Source organism: Pristiophorus japonicus, unplaced genomic scaffold (genome assembly GCF_044704955.1).
Source record: "Pristiophorus japonicus isolate sPriJap1 unplaced genomic scaffold, sPriJap1.hap1 HAP1_SCAFFOLD_452, whole genome shotgun sequence".
NCBI lineage: Eukaryota > Metazoa > Chordata > Chondrichthyes > Pristiophoridae > Pristiophorus > Pristiophorus japonicus.
The window spans coordinates 187,806-201,762 of record NW_027254355.1 but is presented as its reverse complement, the minus strand read 5'-3'; the positions used below and the strand labels follow the sequence as shown (position 1 = coordinate 201,762).

At 47.7% G+C, this 13,957-nt stretch overlaps 1 protein-coding gene across 1 annotated transcript in view; it reads right to left on the bottom strand.

Moving 5' to 3' along the window:
• Window positions 1-2,040: 2,040 nt before the first annotated feature.
• Window positions 2,041-13,957, bottom strand: part of LOC139252298 (zinc finger protein 850-like) — an 80,121-nt gene continuing 68,204 nt past the window's right edge. The window contains exons 4-5 of the mRNA XM_070873332.1: window positions 9,622-9,747; window positions 2,041-3,394 (exon numbers count right to left, since the gene is read on the bottom strand). Coding sequence (XP_070729433.1) covers window positions 2,362-3,394; window positions 9,622-9,747 — 1,159 coding nt within the window. The 3' untranslated portion in view covers window positions 2,041-2,361. The remainder of the gene's footprint in view (window positions 3,395-9,621; window positions 9,748-13,957) is intronic.

Sequence of the window (13,957 nt, the reverse complement as noted above, 5' to 3'; positions counted from 1 at the left end):
GAGACCCTATTGAGGTGTATAAAATTGAGAAGGGCCTACATAGAGTGCATAGGAAGGATCTATTTCCGTTCGCAGAGGGGTCAACAACCAGGGGGCATAGATTTAAAGTAATTGTTAGGAGGATTAGAGGTGGTTTGAGGGGAAATTTCATCACCTAGAGGATGGTGTGTGGTCTGGTATTCACTGCCTGAAAGGTTGGTAGAGGCAGAAACCTTCACATTTAAAAAATACTTGGATGTGTACTTGAAGTACTATAACCTACATGGCTACGGACTAAGAGCTGGAAAGTGGGATAGGCTGGATAGCTCTCTGTCGGCCTGCGCAGACACGAGGGCCTAAATGATCTCCTTCCGTGCTGTAAATTTCTATGCTTCTATAATGAGAAACAATTTACAGTGTCAGGGGTCCATGTTGCTGTTAGTTAAAGGTACAGAGATTGATTTACCCTCATTATGCATCTTTAGTCGTTAAACAAAAATCTTTCCTGTTAGCAGTGAGTCACATTCTGCACTGGGAGAGACAGCTGGTGGCCTCAACCTTTAAAATACTTCTCTTGTCCAAATCCCACCAAGGCCTCGCCCCTCACTATCTCTGTAACCTCCTCCAGCCCACTAACTCTCTTAATAAGGAGAAACAATTTTCAGTGTCAGAAGGCTCGGTAACCAAAGGACACCCATTTAAGGTGATTGGCAAATGAACCAGATGCTACACGAGGGGGAAAAATTAAGCAGCCAGATGTTATGGCCTGGAATGCACTGCCTGTAAGGGTGATGGAAGCAGATTCACGTTACTTTCAAAAGAGATAAATATTTGAGTTGGAAAGATTTGCAGGGTTATGAGGCAAGAGCAGCGGAGTGGCTTGCATCCTCGTGTCTTAAGAGAAGTAGCGGCAGGGATAGTGGATGCACTGGTTGTAATTTACCAAAATTCCCTGGATTCTGGGTAGGTCCCAGCAGATTGGAAAACTGAAAATGTAACGCCCCTATTTAAAAAAGGAGGCAGACAAAAAGCGGGAAACTAGTTAGCCTAACATCTGTGGTTGGGAAAATGTTGGAGTCCATTATTAAAGAAGCAGTAGCAGGACATTTGGAAAAACAAAATTCGGTCAAGCAGTCAGCATCGATTTATGAAGGGGAAGTCATGTTTGACAAATTTGATGGAATTCTTTGAGGATGTAATGAATAGGGTGGATAAAAAGGAATCAGTGGATCAGGTTATTTCGACTTCCTGAAGGCATTTGACAAGGTGGCACATAAAAGGTTACTGTACAAGGTAAAAGTTCACAGGGTTGGGGGTAATCTATCAGCATGGATAGAGGATTGGCTAATTAACAGAGTCAGGATAAATGGGTCATTGGTTGGCAATCAGTAACTAGTGTGGTGCCGCAGGGATCAGTGCTGGGGCCTCAACTATTTACAATTTCTATTAGTTACTTGGATGAAGGGACCGAATGTAACGTAGCCAAATTTGCTGATGATACAAAGATAGGTGAGAAAGCAACTTGGAAGGAGGACACAAATAATCTACAAAGGGATATAGATAGGCTCAATGAGCTGGCAAACATCTGGTAGATGGACTATAATGTGGTAAAATGTCAGGTTATCCCCTTTGGTAGCAATAATAAAAAAGCAAATTATTATTTAAATGCGGACTATTACAAAATGCTGTGGTGCAGAGGGATCTGGGGGTTCTTGTACACGAAACTCAGTAAGTTTGCATGCAGGTACAGCAAGTAATCAGGAAGGCAAATGGAATGCTGCCCTTTATTGCAAGGGGGTTAGAGTATAAAAGTAGGGAAGTCCTGCTACAGCTGTACAGGGCGTTGGTAAGACCACACCTGGAGTACTGCACGCAGTTTTGGTCTGGATTGTCTCCATTCCCGTGCCGAGGGGATTGCTGCACCAGACGGGAGGGGCAACATTTAGGGACACAGATTCCCCACTAATTCCCATTTCCCTTCTTTCTGGTGGATAATGGAGGGGCCACTGTGTGTAATGTGCAAGTCAGTAAGAATTGTCAGCAAGCTCTTTCTATTTGGAGATTTTATTCAGTAGAAACTTTCACACACTATTGTAGATTTTGTACCAAAGATCAGTTTAGAATTAAAGTAAAAGTTCATAATTTTATTCCAAACTGAATTTCTGTTGAGAGTCGCTGAATTAAGGGGAAAGCTAACACACAGTGTCTCTTAACTGGAAACTGCAGCCCCGAGAACACAATCAGCAATATATCCAGAATACCAAAGTCCAGCCCAGTTATCGGGTTATTATCAGCAGAAACAAACCCCAACTGTCAGAATGAACATGGTTCAGTCAGGATGTGATTAACAACAGCAATAACAGCAGATTCCAACCCCTGCAGTCACTTATGAACTCGCTGGTGTCTCAGCAGGTTGGATGACTGACTGAATCTCTTCCCACACTCAAAGCAGGTGAACGGCTTCTCCCCAGTGTGAACTCGCTGGTGTTTCAGCAGGGTGGATGATGTAGTGAATCCCTTCCCACACTCAGAGCAGGTGAACGGCCTCTCCCCAGTGTGAACTCGTTGGTGTCTCAGCAGGTGGGATGAATGAGTGAATCCCTTCCCACACTCAGAGCAGGTGAACGGCCTCTCCCCGGTGTGAACTCGCTGGTGTCTCCGCAAGGTGGATGAATCAGTGAATCCCTTCCCACACTCAAAGCAGGTGAACGGCCTCTCCCCAGTCTGAACTCGCTGGTGTGACTGTAGGTGGGATAACTGAGTGAATCCCTTCCCACACTCAGAGCAGGTGAATGGCCTCTCCCCAGTGTGAACTCGCTGGTGTGTCAGCAGGGTGGATGATGTAGTGAATCCATTCCCACACTCTGAGCAGGTGAACGGCCTCTCCCCAGTGTGAACTCGCTGATGTATTAGCAGGTGGGATGAATCAGTGAAACCCTTCCCACACACTGAGCAGGTGAACGGCCTCTCCCCAGTGTGATCTCGCTGGTGAGCTACAAGGTTGGATGACCGAGTGAATCCCTTCCCACACACGGAGCAGGTGAATGGCCTCTCCCCGGTGTGAACTCGCTGGTGAACTACAAGGTTGGATGACTGAGTGAATCCCTTTCCACACACGGAGCAGGTGAATGGCCTCTCTCCGGTGTGAACTCGCTGGTGTGTCAGCAGGTCGGATGACCCAGTGAATCCCTTCCCACACACGGGGCAGGTGAACGGCCTCTCCCCAGTGTGATTGCGTCGATGAATTTCCAGCTCAGACGGTGATCTGAATACCTTCCCACAGTCACCACATTTCCACGGTTTCTCCATGGTGTGGGTGTCCTTGTGACTCTCCATGGTTGGATGATCAGTTGAAGCCTCGCCCACGCACACAACACGTTTACAGTTTCTCCGCGCTGTGAATGGTGCGATGTTTTTTTAGGTTGTGTAACTAGCTAAAGCTCTTTCCATAGGCAGTGGAACACTCACGCGGGTGTGTGTGTCTCGGTGCTTTTCCAGTCACACTGATGTTTGAAATCTTTTCCCACAAACAGAACAGGCAAACATTTCTCCTTCCACTTTCAAAGGCCGATGATATTCAGGTCCTGAAGAATCGATTGACTCCGTCAGATCTTGACGTGATGCTTGGTTTGTGCTTCCTATCTGAAAATCTCTCCTAATATTCTGTAAAAGGAGATAATAAAACTCATCACTGGCAGTACAAGACAGAAATTCAGAAGAGACACATCCAGGGGCCAAGTTTCGACATGAGTTGCTCCTATTTTTTTGGAACAACTAGTTTTTTTTTTAGCATTTTAGAAATCGCAATTCTCCCCATTTAGTTTGCTCCAGTTTCAGTCGGTTAGTTCAGTTTTTTTTTAGTTCAGTTTCTTTTTAGTTCAGTTTTTTTTTCCAAAAGGGGCGTTTCCAGCCACTTACGCCTGTTTTGGCCATTTAAGTAAGTTTAGACAGCGAAAAGTTACTCCAAACTAACTTAGGCCTGAGTCAATGTCCACTTTGATATGCTCAGAAAAACCTTGCGGACACTTTAGCAATCAGGCGCAGGTAGCCAGAGTTAAGGGGAGGGGGAAGTGAAGTTAGAGGATTTTCCAAAGCATTAAACACTTCACTTTTAAAAATAAAGAACCATCATCAATAATAAATGATCAATAAATCAATCAATAAATAAATCAATAAATTTAAAAAATCAATAAATCAATAAAAAAAAATTATAAGTTCCTACCTCACCTACTGCAGCACCTATGCGTTGGGGAGCACCGGGAGCCCTCCAGCAGCACATGGCCCACACTCAGCCCTGCCTGCCTGCCTGATTACATTTTCAAGGGGAAGAGCTCGGGTGTGCCCCGCCGCCAAGGAGGTGGTCCGGTGGGGCCCGCTGCCGAGGAGGTGGTCGGGCGGCCCCATCGCGGAGGAGGTGTTTAGGCGGGCCGGCGAGGAGGCCTTGAGGTAAGAGCAGTGGTGGCGAGGTGAGGCCCGAGGTTGGGCAGCGGCGAGAAGAGGGACAGTGAGGCGAGGTCCGAGGTTGGGCAGCAGCGAGGTGAGGGACGGTGAGGCAGGCAGGTCACTCGGCCAGGGATAGGGTCACCCGGAGCCACGATGCACTGGGAGGGCCAGGAACTACTGCACATGTGCACAGACTCCACTGAGCACGCGCGCAGCTGCCAGCACTTTTTTCGGCGAAGGGCTGTAGCTCCGCCCCCCACTGCTTCTGCTGTGCTGCACCCAGTCCCAAGCAGGCCTGATCATCGTGGAGAATCCCAAGGTAAGTATTAGGTGCGCTTTTCCTTCTAGAAAGTCGGCGGACCTCTCGGAGGTGCACCATTCTACGGGTCGGTCGAAACTTGGCCCCCGAGTTTCCATGGAATATACTTTCCTCTCTTGTTCTTCCAAAGCTGTAAATCCCTGTCCCACACATTGTCCCTCCTGCTGTGCTGAAATCCAAAACCATCGCACATTTCTCGACTGTTTCTCCTCCACTCCTAGTTTTCACCACCAATACTGGCTGGGTTCAGAAATACACTCACTGGTTCCCCTCCCTCTCCCTCCCCTGAAGGTGCTGACTCTGGCTGGATTCAGTTCGACACTCACTGGTTCCCCTCCCTCTCCTCCCCTGAAGGTGCTGACTCTGGCTGGGTTCAGTTCGACACTCACTGGTTCCCCTCCCTCTCCTCCCCTGAAGGTGCTGACTCTGGCTGGGTTCAGTTCTACACTCACCAGTTTCTCTCCGAGCCTGACATCGGTCGTGGCGAAGATGTTGGAATCAATTATTAAAGATGTAATAGCAGCGCATTTGGAAAGCAGTGACAGGATCGGTCCAAGTCAGCATGGGAAATCAAAGTCAAAGGGAAATCATGCTTGACAAAGCGAGAGTTTTTTGAGGATGCAACTGGTAAAGTGGACAAGGGAGAACCAGTGGATGTGGTGTATTTGGACTTTCAAGAGGTTTTTGACAAGGTCCCACAAAAGAAATTGGTGTACAAAATTAAAGCACGTGGTATTGGGGGTAATGCACTGACGTGGAGAGAACTGGTTGGCAGACAGGAAGCAGAGAGTCGGGATAAACGGGTCGTTTTCAGAATGGCAGGCAGTGAATAGTGGAGTGCTGCAGGGCTCAGTGCTGGGACCCCAGCTATTTACAATATACATTAATGATTTAGACGAAGGAATTGAATGTAATATCTCCAAGTCTGCAGATGACACTAAGCTGGGTGGCAGTGCGAGCTGCGAGGAGGATGCTAAGAAGCTGCTGGGTGACTTGGACAGGTTAGGTGAGTGGGCAAATGCAGTATAATGTGGATAAGTGTGAGGTTATCCACTTTGGTGGCAAAAACAGGAAGGCAGATTATCTGAATGGTGACAGATTAGTAAAAGGGGAGGTGCAACGAGACCTGGGTGTCATGGTACATCAGTCATTGAGGTAGGCATGCAGGTACAGCAGGCAGTAAAGAAAGCAAATGGCATGCTGGCCTTCATAGCGAGGGGATTTGAGTATAGGAGCAGGGAGGTCTTGCTGCAGTTATACAGGGCCTTGCTGAGACCACACCTTGAGTATTGTGTGCAGTTTTGGTCTCCTAATCTGAGGAAGAACATGCTTGCTATTGAGGGAGTGCAGCGAAGGTTCACCAGACTGATTCCCGGGATGGCAGGACTGACATATGAGGAAAGACTGAATCGGCTAGGCTTATACTCACTGGAATTTAGAAGAATGAGAGGGGATCTCATAGAAACGTATAAAATTCTGACGGGATTGGACAGGTTAGATGCAGGATAAATGTTCCCGATGTTGGGGAAGTCCAGAACCAGGGGTCACAGTCTCAGGATATAAGACCAAGATGAGGAGAAACCTTTTCACCCAGAGAGTTGTGAACCTGTGGAATTCTCTGCCACAGAAAGTTGTCGAGTCCAGTTCGTTGGACATATTCAAAAGGGAGTTCGATGTGGCCCTTACGGTTAAAGGGATCAGGGTGCATGGAGAGAAAGCAGGAATGGGGTACTGAAGTTGCATGATCAGCCATGATCATATTGAATGGTGGTGCAGGCTCGAAGGGCCAAATGGCCTGCTCCTGCACCTATTTTCTATGTTTCTATGAGTTCTCAGGTGACTGAAGAGTCCAATGCAGGAATTACAGTCTGTCACAGGTGAGGTAGAAGGTAGTTGAAGGAACGGGTGGATGGGGAGCCTGGGTTGTCGTGCGCTCCTTCCGCTGTCGGTGCTTGGCTTCGGTTTGCTCCCGGCGAAGAGACTCGAGCTGTTCAGCACCTTCCCGGATGCTTTCCTTCACTTAGGGTGGTCTTAAGCCAGGAATTCCCAGGTGTCGGTGGGGATGTTGCACTTTTTCAAGGCGGCTTTGAGGGTGTCACTGCCTGTTTAAAGGTGCAGTGTCTCTGTCCCTGTTTAAAGGTGCAGTGTCCCTATGCCTGTTTAAAGGTGCAGTGTCTCTGTCCCTGTTTAAAGGTGCAGTGTCCCTGTGCCTGTTTAAAGGTGCAGAGTCTCTGTGCCTGTTTAAATTTGCAGTGTCCCTGTGCCTGTTTAAAGGTGCAGTGACCCTGTGCCTGTTTAAAGGTGCAGTGTCCCTGTGCCTGTTTAAAGGTGCAGTGTCTCTGTGTATGTTTAAAGGGAGAGGGAGTGAAATTTTGCTACTTTACATCTCGCGTTCCTGCCCCCAGCTCACGAAATGGGGTGCAAGAGAGTTTGCGACTGGGCGCGGTGAGAACATTGCTTTCCGCTAAAGTTGGCGGGAGTTTTGCAGTGACTCTGCTGCACTCCGTGATGCTGAAGTAATAACCATGCACAGCGCCCCGGACCAAAAATTGTCCCTCGCCCCCTGGTCCTGTGCCTGGCACTGACAACCACAGCTTCAGCAGTCGGGTTTCAGTCGGATGTCGGCTGGTGGAGCGCTACTTACAGGCAACGTAGTAATTCCCGCCTCCTGTATGGCTCAGAGACGTGGACCATGTACAGTAGACACCTCAAGTCGCTGGAGAAATACCACCCACGATGTCTCGCAAGATCCTACAAATCCCCTGGGAGGACAGACTCACCAACATTAGCGTCCTCGTCCAGGCCAACATCCCCAGCATTGAAGCACTGACCACACTCAATCAGCTCCGCTGGGCAGGCCACATAGTTCACATGCCAGACAGGGGACTCCCAAAGCAAGCACTCTACTCGGAACTTGCCCACGGCAAACGAGCCAAAGGTGGACAGGAGAAACGTTACAAGGACACCCTCAAAGCCTCCCTGATAAAGTGTGACATCCCCACTGACACCTGGGAGTCCCTGGCCAAAGACCGCCCAAAGTGGAGGAAGAGCATGCGGAAGGGCGCTGAGCTCCTCAGTCTCGTCGCCGAAAGCATGCAGACATCAAGTGCAGGCAGCGGAAAGAGCGTGCAGCAAACCAGACTCCCCACCCACCCTTTCCTTCAACCACTGTCTGTCCCACCTGTGACAGAGACTGTGGTTCTCATATTCGACTGTACAGCCAACTAAAAACTCCTGCTCAGAGTGGAAGCAAGTCTTCCTCGATTCCTCGATGACTTAAGGCGCCAGCATCTGGTTTACTTTGTCGGCTAATAATGCTTCCTTCTTAGTTTCACATTGTCTCTGTGCCTGTTTAAAGGGAGAGTCTCTGTGCCCATTTAAAAGGACAGTTTCTTTGGATTCTCTGATTACTTCAAACAGGTATGCCCCACTTTGTGATTTGGAGAACACAACAGGCAGTGATGTTAGCAGCAGTGACACCGAACCTCAATGCTCATATCACCATCTTGGAAAAGATAAGAGGAAGGCTGCAAAGTCCAAAAGGACGATGTTTGAACAGCCAAGGAAGAGCAAGAGGCAATGGGAAATCCTCATAGGGGACTCCATCATCAGGCTCACAGACAGCACCCTATGTGGAGGTGAGGCTCTGTCAAGAGCAGACTTCTGTTTTCCAGGAGCCAAGGCAACTGATCTCCGGGATCGTGTGGATGAACTAATGAAAGGTGAGTGTCAGGATTCTGCAGTAGGTTTACATATTGGAACTAACGATATCATGGATAGAAGTCCATTTGTTTTGCAGGATTCCGACAAAAGCCTCATAGATGTCCTTCAGCAAAGGGGTGCAAGGTTAGTAGTCTCCGGGCTATTACCATCATGTCCAGATCGATGGAGAGGAACAGGCAAATCCGTGGGATTCAACATTGTCTTCAGGACCTCTGCAAGAAGAAGCTTCACTTCATCGATAATCGGGAGGTGTTCAGCAAGGGGATAGTGTAGATAAGTTCAAAGTTAGCCTTACTGCACGTGATAATTACATAGCCGCAAAGCATGAAGATAAATCAGTTAGGGAGCAAATAAGAATTAATAGATGTGAGACCTTTTAAATTGCTTTCATGTAAATGCAAAGGAATGTTAGAAGCAAATTGTTAGAATTGCAATCCTGTGCTGTGTTGAAGAATTTAGACATTGTGTATTTCTCAGACATGACTCGATGACAATGATGGCACAGACATTCACCGAAAGGGCTACAAGGGTTTCAGAAAGGTTAGTGTAGGCCAAAGGGAAGGTGGGGTTGCTATTTTTACCTGTGAGAATCTAACAGCTCGAGAGAGAGACTTGATATTGCCTCATTAGGCACAGCTGAAGCTGTCTGCGTTCAAGTGGACCAAGCTCACGGGCAGGGATTAATTATCGCTAATTGCCTGTATTTTTAATTGCTCACTGCACTCTGGAATGGTTCCTACAGATTGGAAGGAGTCCCCATTTTTAAAAAAGGTGACAATGCAGACCCAGGTAGCTATAGGCCCATCAGTTTGACATCAGTAATAGGTAAAACCACAGACACCATGAAGTCTCAAGGCTTCAGGTCAAGCATGGATAAGGAAACCTGCTGATTACCACCTACTGCCCTCCATCAGCTGATGAATCAGTACTCCCCCATGTTGAACACCACTTGGAAGAAGTACTGAGAGTAGCAAGGACACAGAATGTACTCTGGGTGGGGGACTTCAATGTCCATCATCAAGAGTGGCTCGGTAGCACCACAACTGACCGAGCTGGCCCAGTCCTGAAGGACATAGCTGCCAGACTGGGCCTGCAGCAGGTGGTGAAAGAACCAACATGAGGGAAAAACCTATTTGACCTCGTCCTCACCAATCTACCTGTCGCAGATGCATCTGTCCATGACAGCATTGGTAGCAGCGACCATCGCACAGTCATTCTGGAGATGAACTCCCGTCTTCACACGGAGGACACCCTCCATTGTGTTGTGTGGCACTACCACCGTGCTAAATGGGATATATTCAGAACAAATCTAGCAGCTCAAAACTAGGCATCCATGATGCACTGTGGGCCATCAGCAGCAGCAGAATTGTATTCCACCACAATCTGTAACCTCATGGCCCGGCATATCCCTCACTCTACCATAACCATCAAACCAGGGGACCAACCCTGGTTCAATGAAGAGTGTAGAAGAGTATGCCAGGAGCAGCACCAGGCGTACCTGAAAATGAGGTGCCAACCTGGGGAAGTTGCAACACAGGACGACACGCATGTTAAAAAGCGGAAGCAGCATGTCATAGACAGGGCTAAGCGATCCCACAACCAACGGATCAGATTAAAGCTCTAGTCCTGCCACATCCAGTGGTGAATGGTGGTGGACCAGGAAACAATTAACGGGAGGAGAAGGCTCCATGAATATCCCCATCCTCAATCATGGCAGAGCCCAGCACGTGACTGCAATAGAAAGGGCTGAAGTGTTTACAACCATCTTCAGCCAGAAGTGTCGAGTGGATGATCCATATCGGCCTCCTCCTGAGGTCCCCACCATCACAGAAGCCAGTCTTCAGCCAATTCGATTCACTCCACGTGATAGCAAGAAAGGGCTGAATGCACTGGATACAGCAAAGGCTATGGGCCCCGACAACATCCCGGCTGTTGTGCTGAAGACTTGTGCTCCAGAACAAGCCGCACCTCTAGCCAAGCTGTTCCAGTACAGCTACAGCACTGGCACCTACCCAACAATATAGAAAACTGCCCAGGTGTGCCCTGTCCACAAAAAGTAGGACAAATCCAATCCGGCCAATTACCGCTCCATCAGTCTACTCTCAATCATCAGCAAAGTGATGGAAGGTGTCGTCCACAGTGCTATCAAGCGGTACTTGCTCACCAATAACCTGCTCACCGATACCCAGTTTGGGTTCCCCCAGGACCACTCGGTTCCAGACCTCATTACAGCCTTGGTCCAAACATGGACAAAAGAGCTGTATTCCAGAGGTGAGGTGAGAATGACTGCCCTTGACATCAAGGCAGCATTTGACCGAGTGTAGCATCAAGGAGCCCTAGTAAAACTGAAGTCAATGGGAATCAGGGGGAAAACTCTCCACTGGCTGGAGTCATACCTAGCACAAAGGAAGATGGTTATGGTGGTTGGAGGTCAATCATCACATCCCCAGGAGTTCCTCAGGGCAGTGGCCTGGGCCCAACCATCTTCAGTTGTTTTATCAATGACCTTCCTTCCAGAAGTGGGGATGTTCGCTGATGACTGCACAGTGTTCAGTTCCATTTGCAACTCCTCAGATAATGGAGCAGTCCATACCCATATACAGCAAGACCTGGACAACATTCAGGCTTGGGCTGATAAGTGGCAAGTAACATTCATGACACAAAAGTGCCAGGCAATGACTATCTCCAACAAGCGAGACACCACTTCCCCATAACATTCAATGGCATTACCATCGCCGAATCCCCTACCATCAACATCCTCGGGGTTACCATTGACCAGAAACTTAACTGGACCAGCCACATAAATACTGTGGCAACAAGAGCAGGTCAGAGGCTGGGTATTCTACGGCCAGTGTCTCACCTCCTGACTCCCCAAAGCCTTTTCACCATCTACAAGGCACAAGTCAGGAGTGTAATGGAATACTCTCCACTTGTCTGGATGAGTGCAACTGCGACAACACAAGAAGCTCGATACCATCCAGGACAAAGCAGCCCACTTTATTGGCACCCCATCCAACACCTTAAACATTCACTCCCTCCATCATCGACGTACCGTGGCTGCAGTGTTTACCATGTTCAAGATGTACTGCAGCAACACGCCAAGGCTTCTTCGGCAGCACCACCTGAACCCACGACCTCTACCACCTTGAAGGACAAGGGCAGCAGGCGCATGGGAACACCACCACCTCCATATTCCCCTTCAAGTCACACACCATCCTGATTTGGAAGCATATCGCCATTCCTTCATTGCCGCTGAGTCAAAATCCTGGAACTCCTTCCCTAACAGTACTGTAGGAGTACCATCACCACACGGACTGCAGCGGTTCAAGAAGGTGGCTCCCCACCATCTTCTCAAGGGCAATTATGGATGGGCAATAAATACATAGAACCATAGAAAAAAGGTGCAGGAGAAGGCCATTCGGCCCTTCGAGCCTGCACCACCATTCAATATGATCATGGCTGATCATGCAACTTCAGTAACTCATTCCTGCTTTCTCTCCATACCCCTTGATCCCTTTAGCTGTAAGGGCCACATCTAACTCCCTTTTGAATATATCGAACGAACTGGCCTCAACAACTTTCTGTGGTAGAGAATTCCACAGGTTCACAATTCTCTGAGTGAAGAAGTTTCTTCTCATCTCGGTCCTAAATGGCTTACCCCTTATCCTTAGACTGTGACCCCTGGTTCTGGACTTCCCCAACATCGGGAACATTCTTCCTGCATTTAATCTGTCCAATCCTGTCAGAATTTTATGTTTCTATGAGATCCCCTCTCATTCTTCTAAATTCCAGTGAATATAAGCCGAGTCGATCCAGTCTTTCTTCATCTGTCAGTCCTACCATCCCGGAATCAGTCTGGTGAACCTTCGCTGCACTCCCTCAATAGCAAGGATGTCCTTCCTCAGATTAGGAAACCAAAACTGTACACAATATTCAAGGTGTTACCTCACCAAGGCTCTGTACAACTGCAGTAAGCCCTCCCTGCTCCTGTGCTCAAATCCTCTCGCTATGAAGGCCAACATGCCGTTTCCACTGCCTGCTGTACCTGCAGACCAACAGACTGATGTACCATGACATCCAGGTCTTGCTGCACCTCCCCTTTTCCCAATCTGTCACCATTCAGATAATATTCTGCCTTCCTGTTTTTGCCACCAAAGTGGATAACCTCACATTTATCTACATTATACTGCATCTGCCATGCATTTGCCCACTCACCCTGCAGCCTCTGAGCATCGTCCTCACAGCTCACACTGCCACCCAGCTTGGTGTCGTCTGCAAACTTGGCAATATTACATTCAATTCCTTCGTCTAAATCATTAATGTATATTGTTAATAGCTGGGATCCCAGCACTGAAACTTACGATACCCCACTAGTCACGGCCTGCCATTCTGAAAAAAAAAAGTTTATTTCTAATCTTTGCCTCCAGTCTGCCAACCAGTTCTCTATCCACGTCAATACATTACCCCCAATACCATGTGCTTTAATTTTGTACACTAATCTCGTGTGGGACCTTGTCAAAAGCCTTTTGAAAGTCCAAATACACCACATCCACTGGTTCTCCCTTGTCCACTCTGCTAGTTACATCTTCAACATTTTTGAGAAGATTTGTCAAGCATGATTTCCCTTTCATAAATCCATGCCGACTTGGACCGAGCCATTCACTGCTTTCCAAAGCTATTACATCTTTAATAATTGATTCCAACATTTTCCCCACTACCGATGTCAGGCTAACCGGTCTATCATTCCCTGTTTTCTCACTCCCTCATTTTTTGAAAAAGTGGTTTTACATTCACTACCTTCCAATCCATAGGAACTGATCCAGAGTCTATAGAATGTTGGAAAATGACCACCAATGCATCCACTATTTCTAGGGCCACTTCCTTAAGTATTCTGTGATGCAGACTATCAGGCCCTGGGGATTTATCGTCCTTCAATCCCATCAATTTCCCGAACACAATTTCCTGACTAATAAGGATTTTCTTCAGTTCCCCCTTCTCGCTAGACCCTCGGTCCCCTAGAATTTCCGGAAAGTTATTTGTGTCTTCCTTAGTTTAGACAGAACCAAAGTATTTGTTCAATTGGTCTGCCATTTATTTGTTCCCCATTATAAATTCACCTGATTCTGACTGCAAGGGACTATATTTGTCTTCGCTAATCTTTTTCTCTTCACATATCTATGGAAGCTTTTGCAGTCAGTTTTTATGTTCCCGGCAAGCTTCCTCTCATACTCTATTTTCTCCCTCCTAATTAAACGCTTTGTCCTCTGCTGAATTCTAAATTTCTCCCAGTCCTCAGGTTTGCTGCTTTTTCTGGCCAATTTATATGCCTCTTGCTTGGATTTAACACGATCCCCTAATTTCCCTCATTAGCCACGGTTGAGCCAACTTCCCCGTTTTATTTTTACGCAAGACAGGGATGTACAATTGTTGAAGTTCATCCATGTGACCTTTAAATGTCTACCATTGCCTATCCACCATCAACCCTTTAAGTAT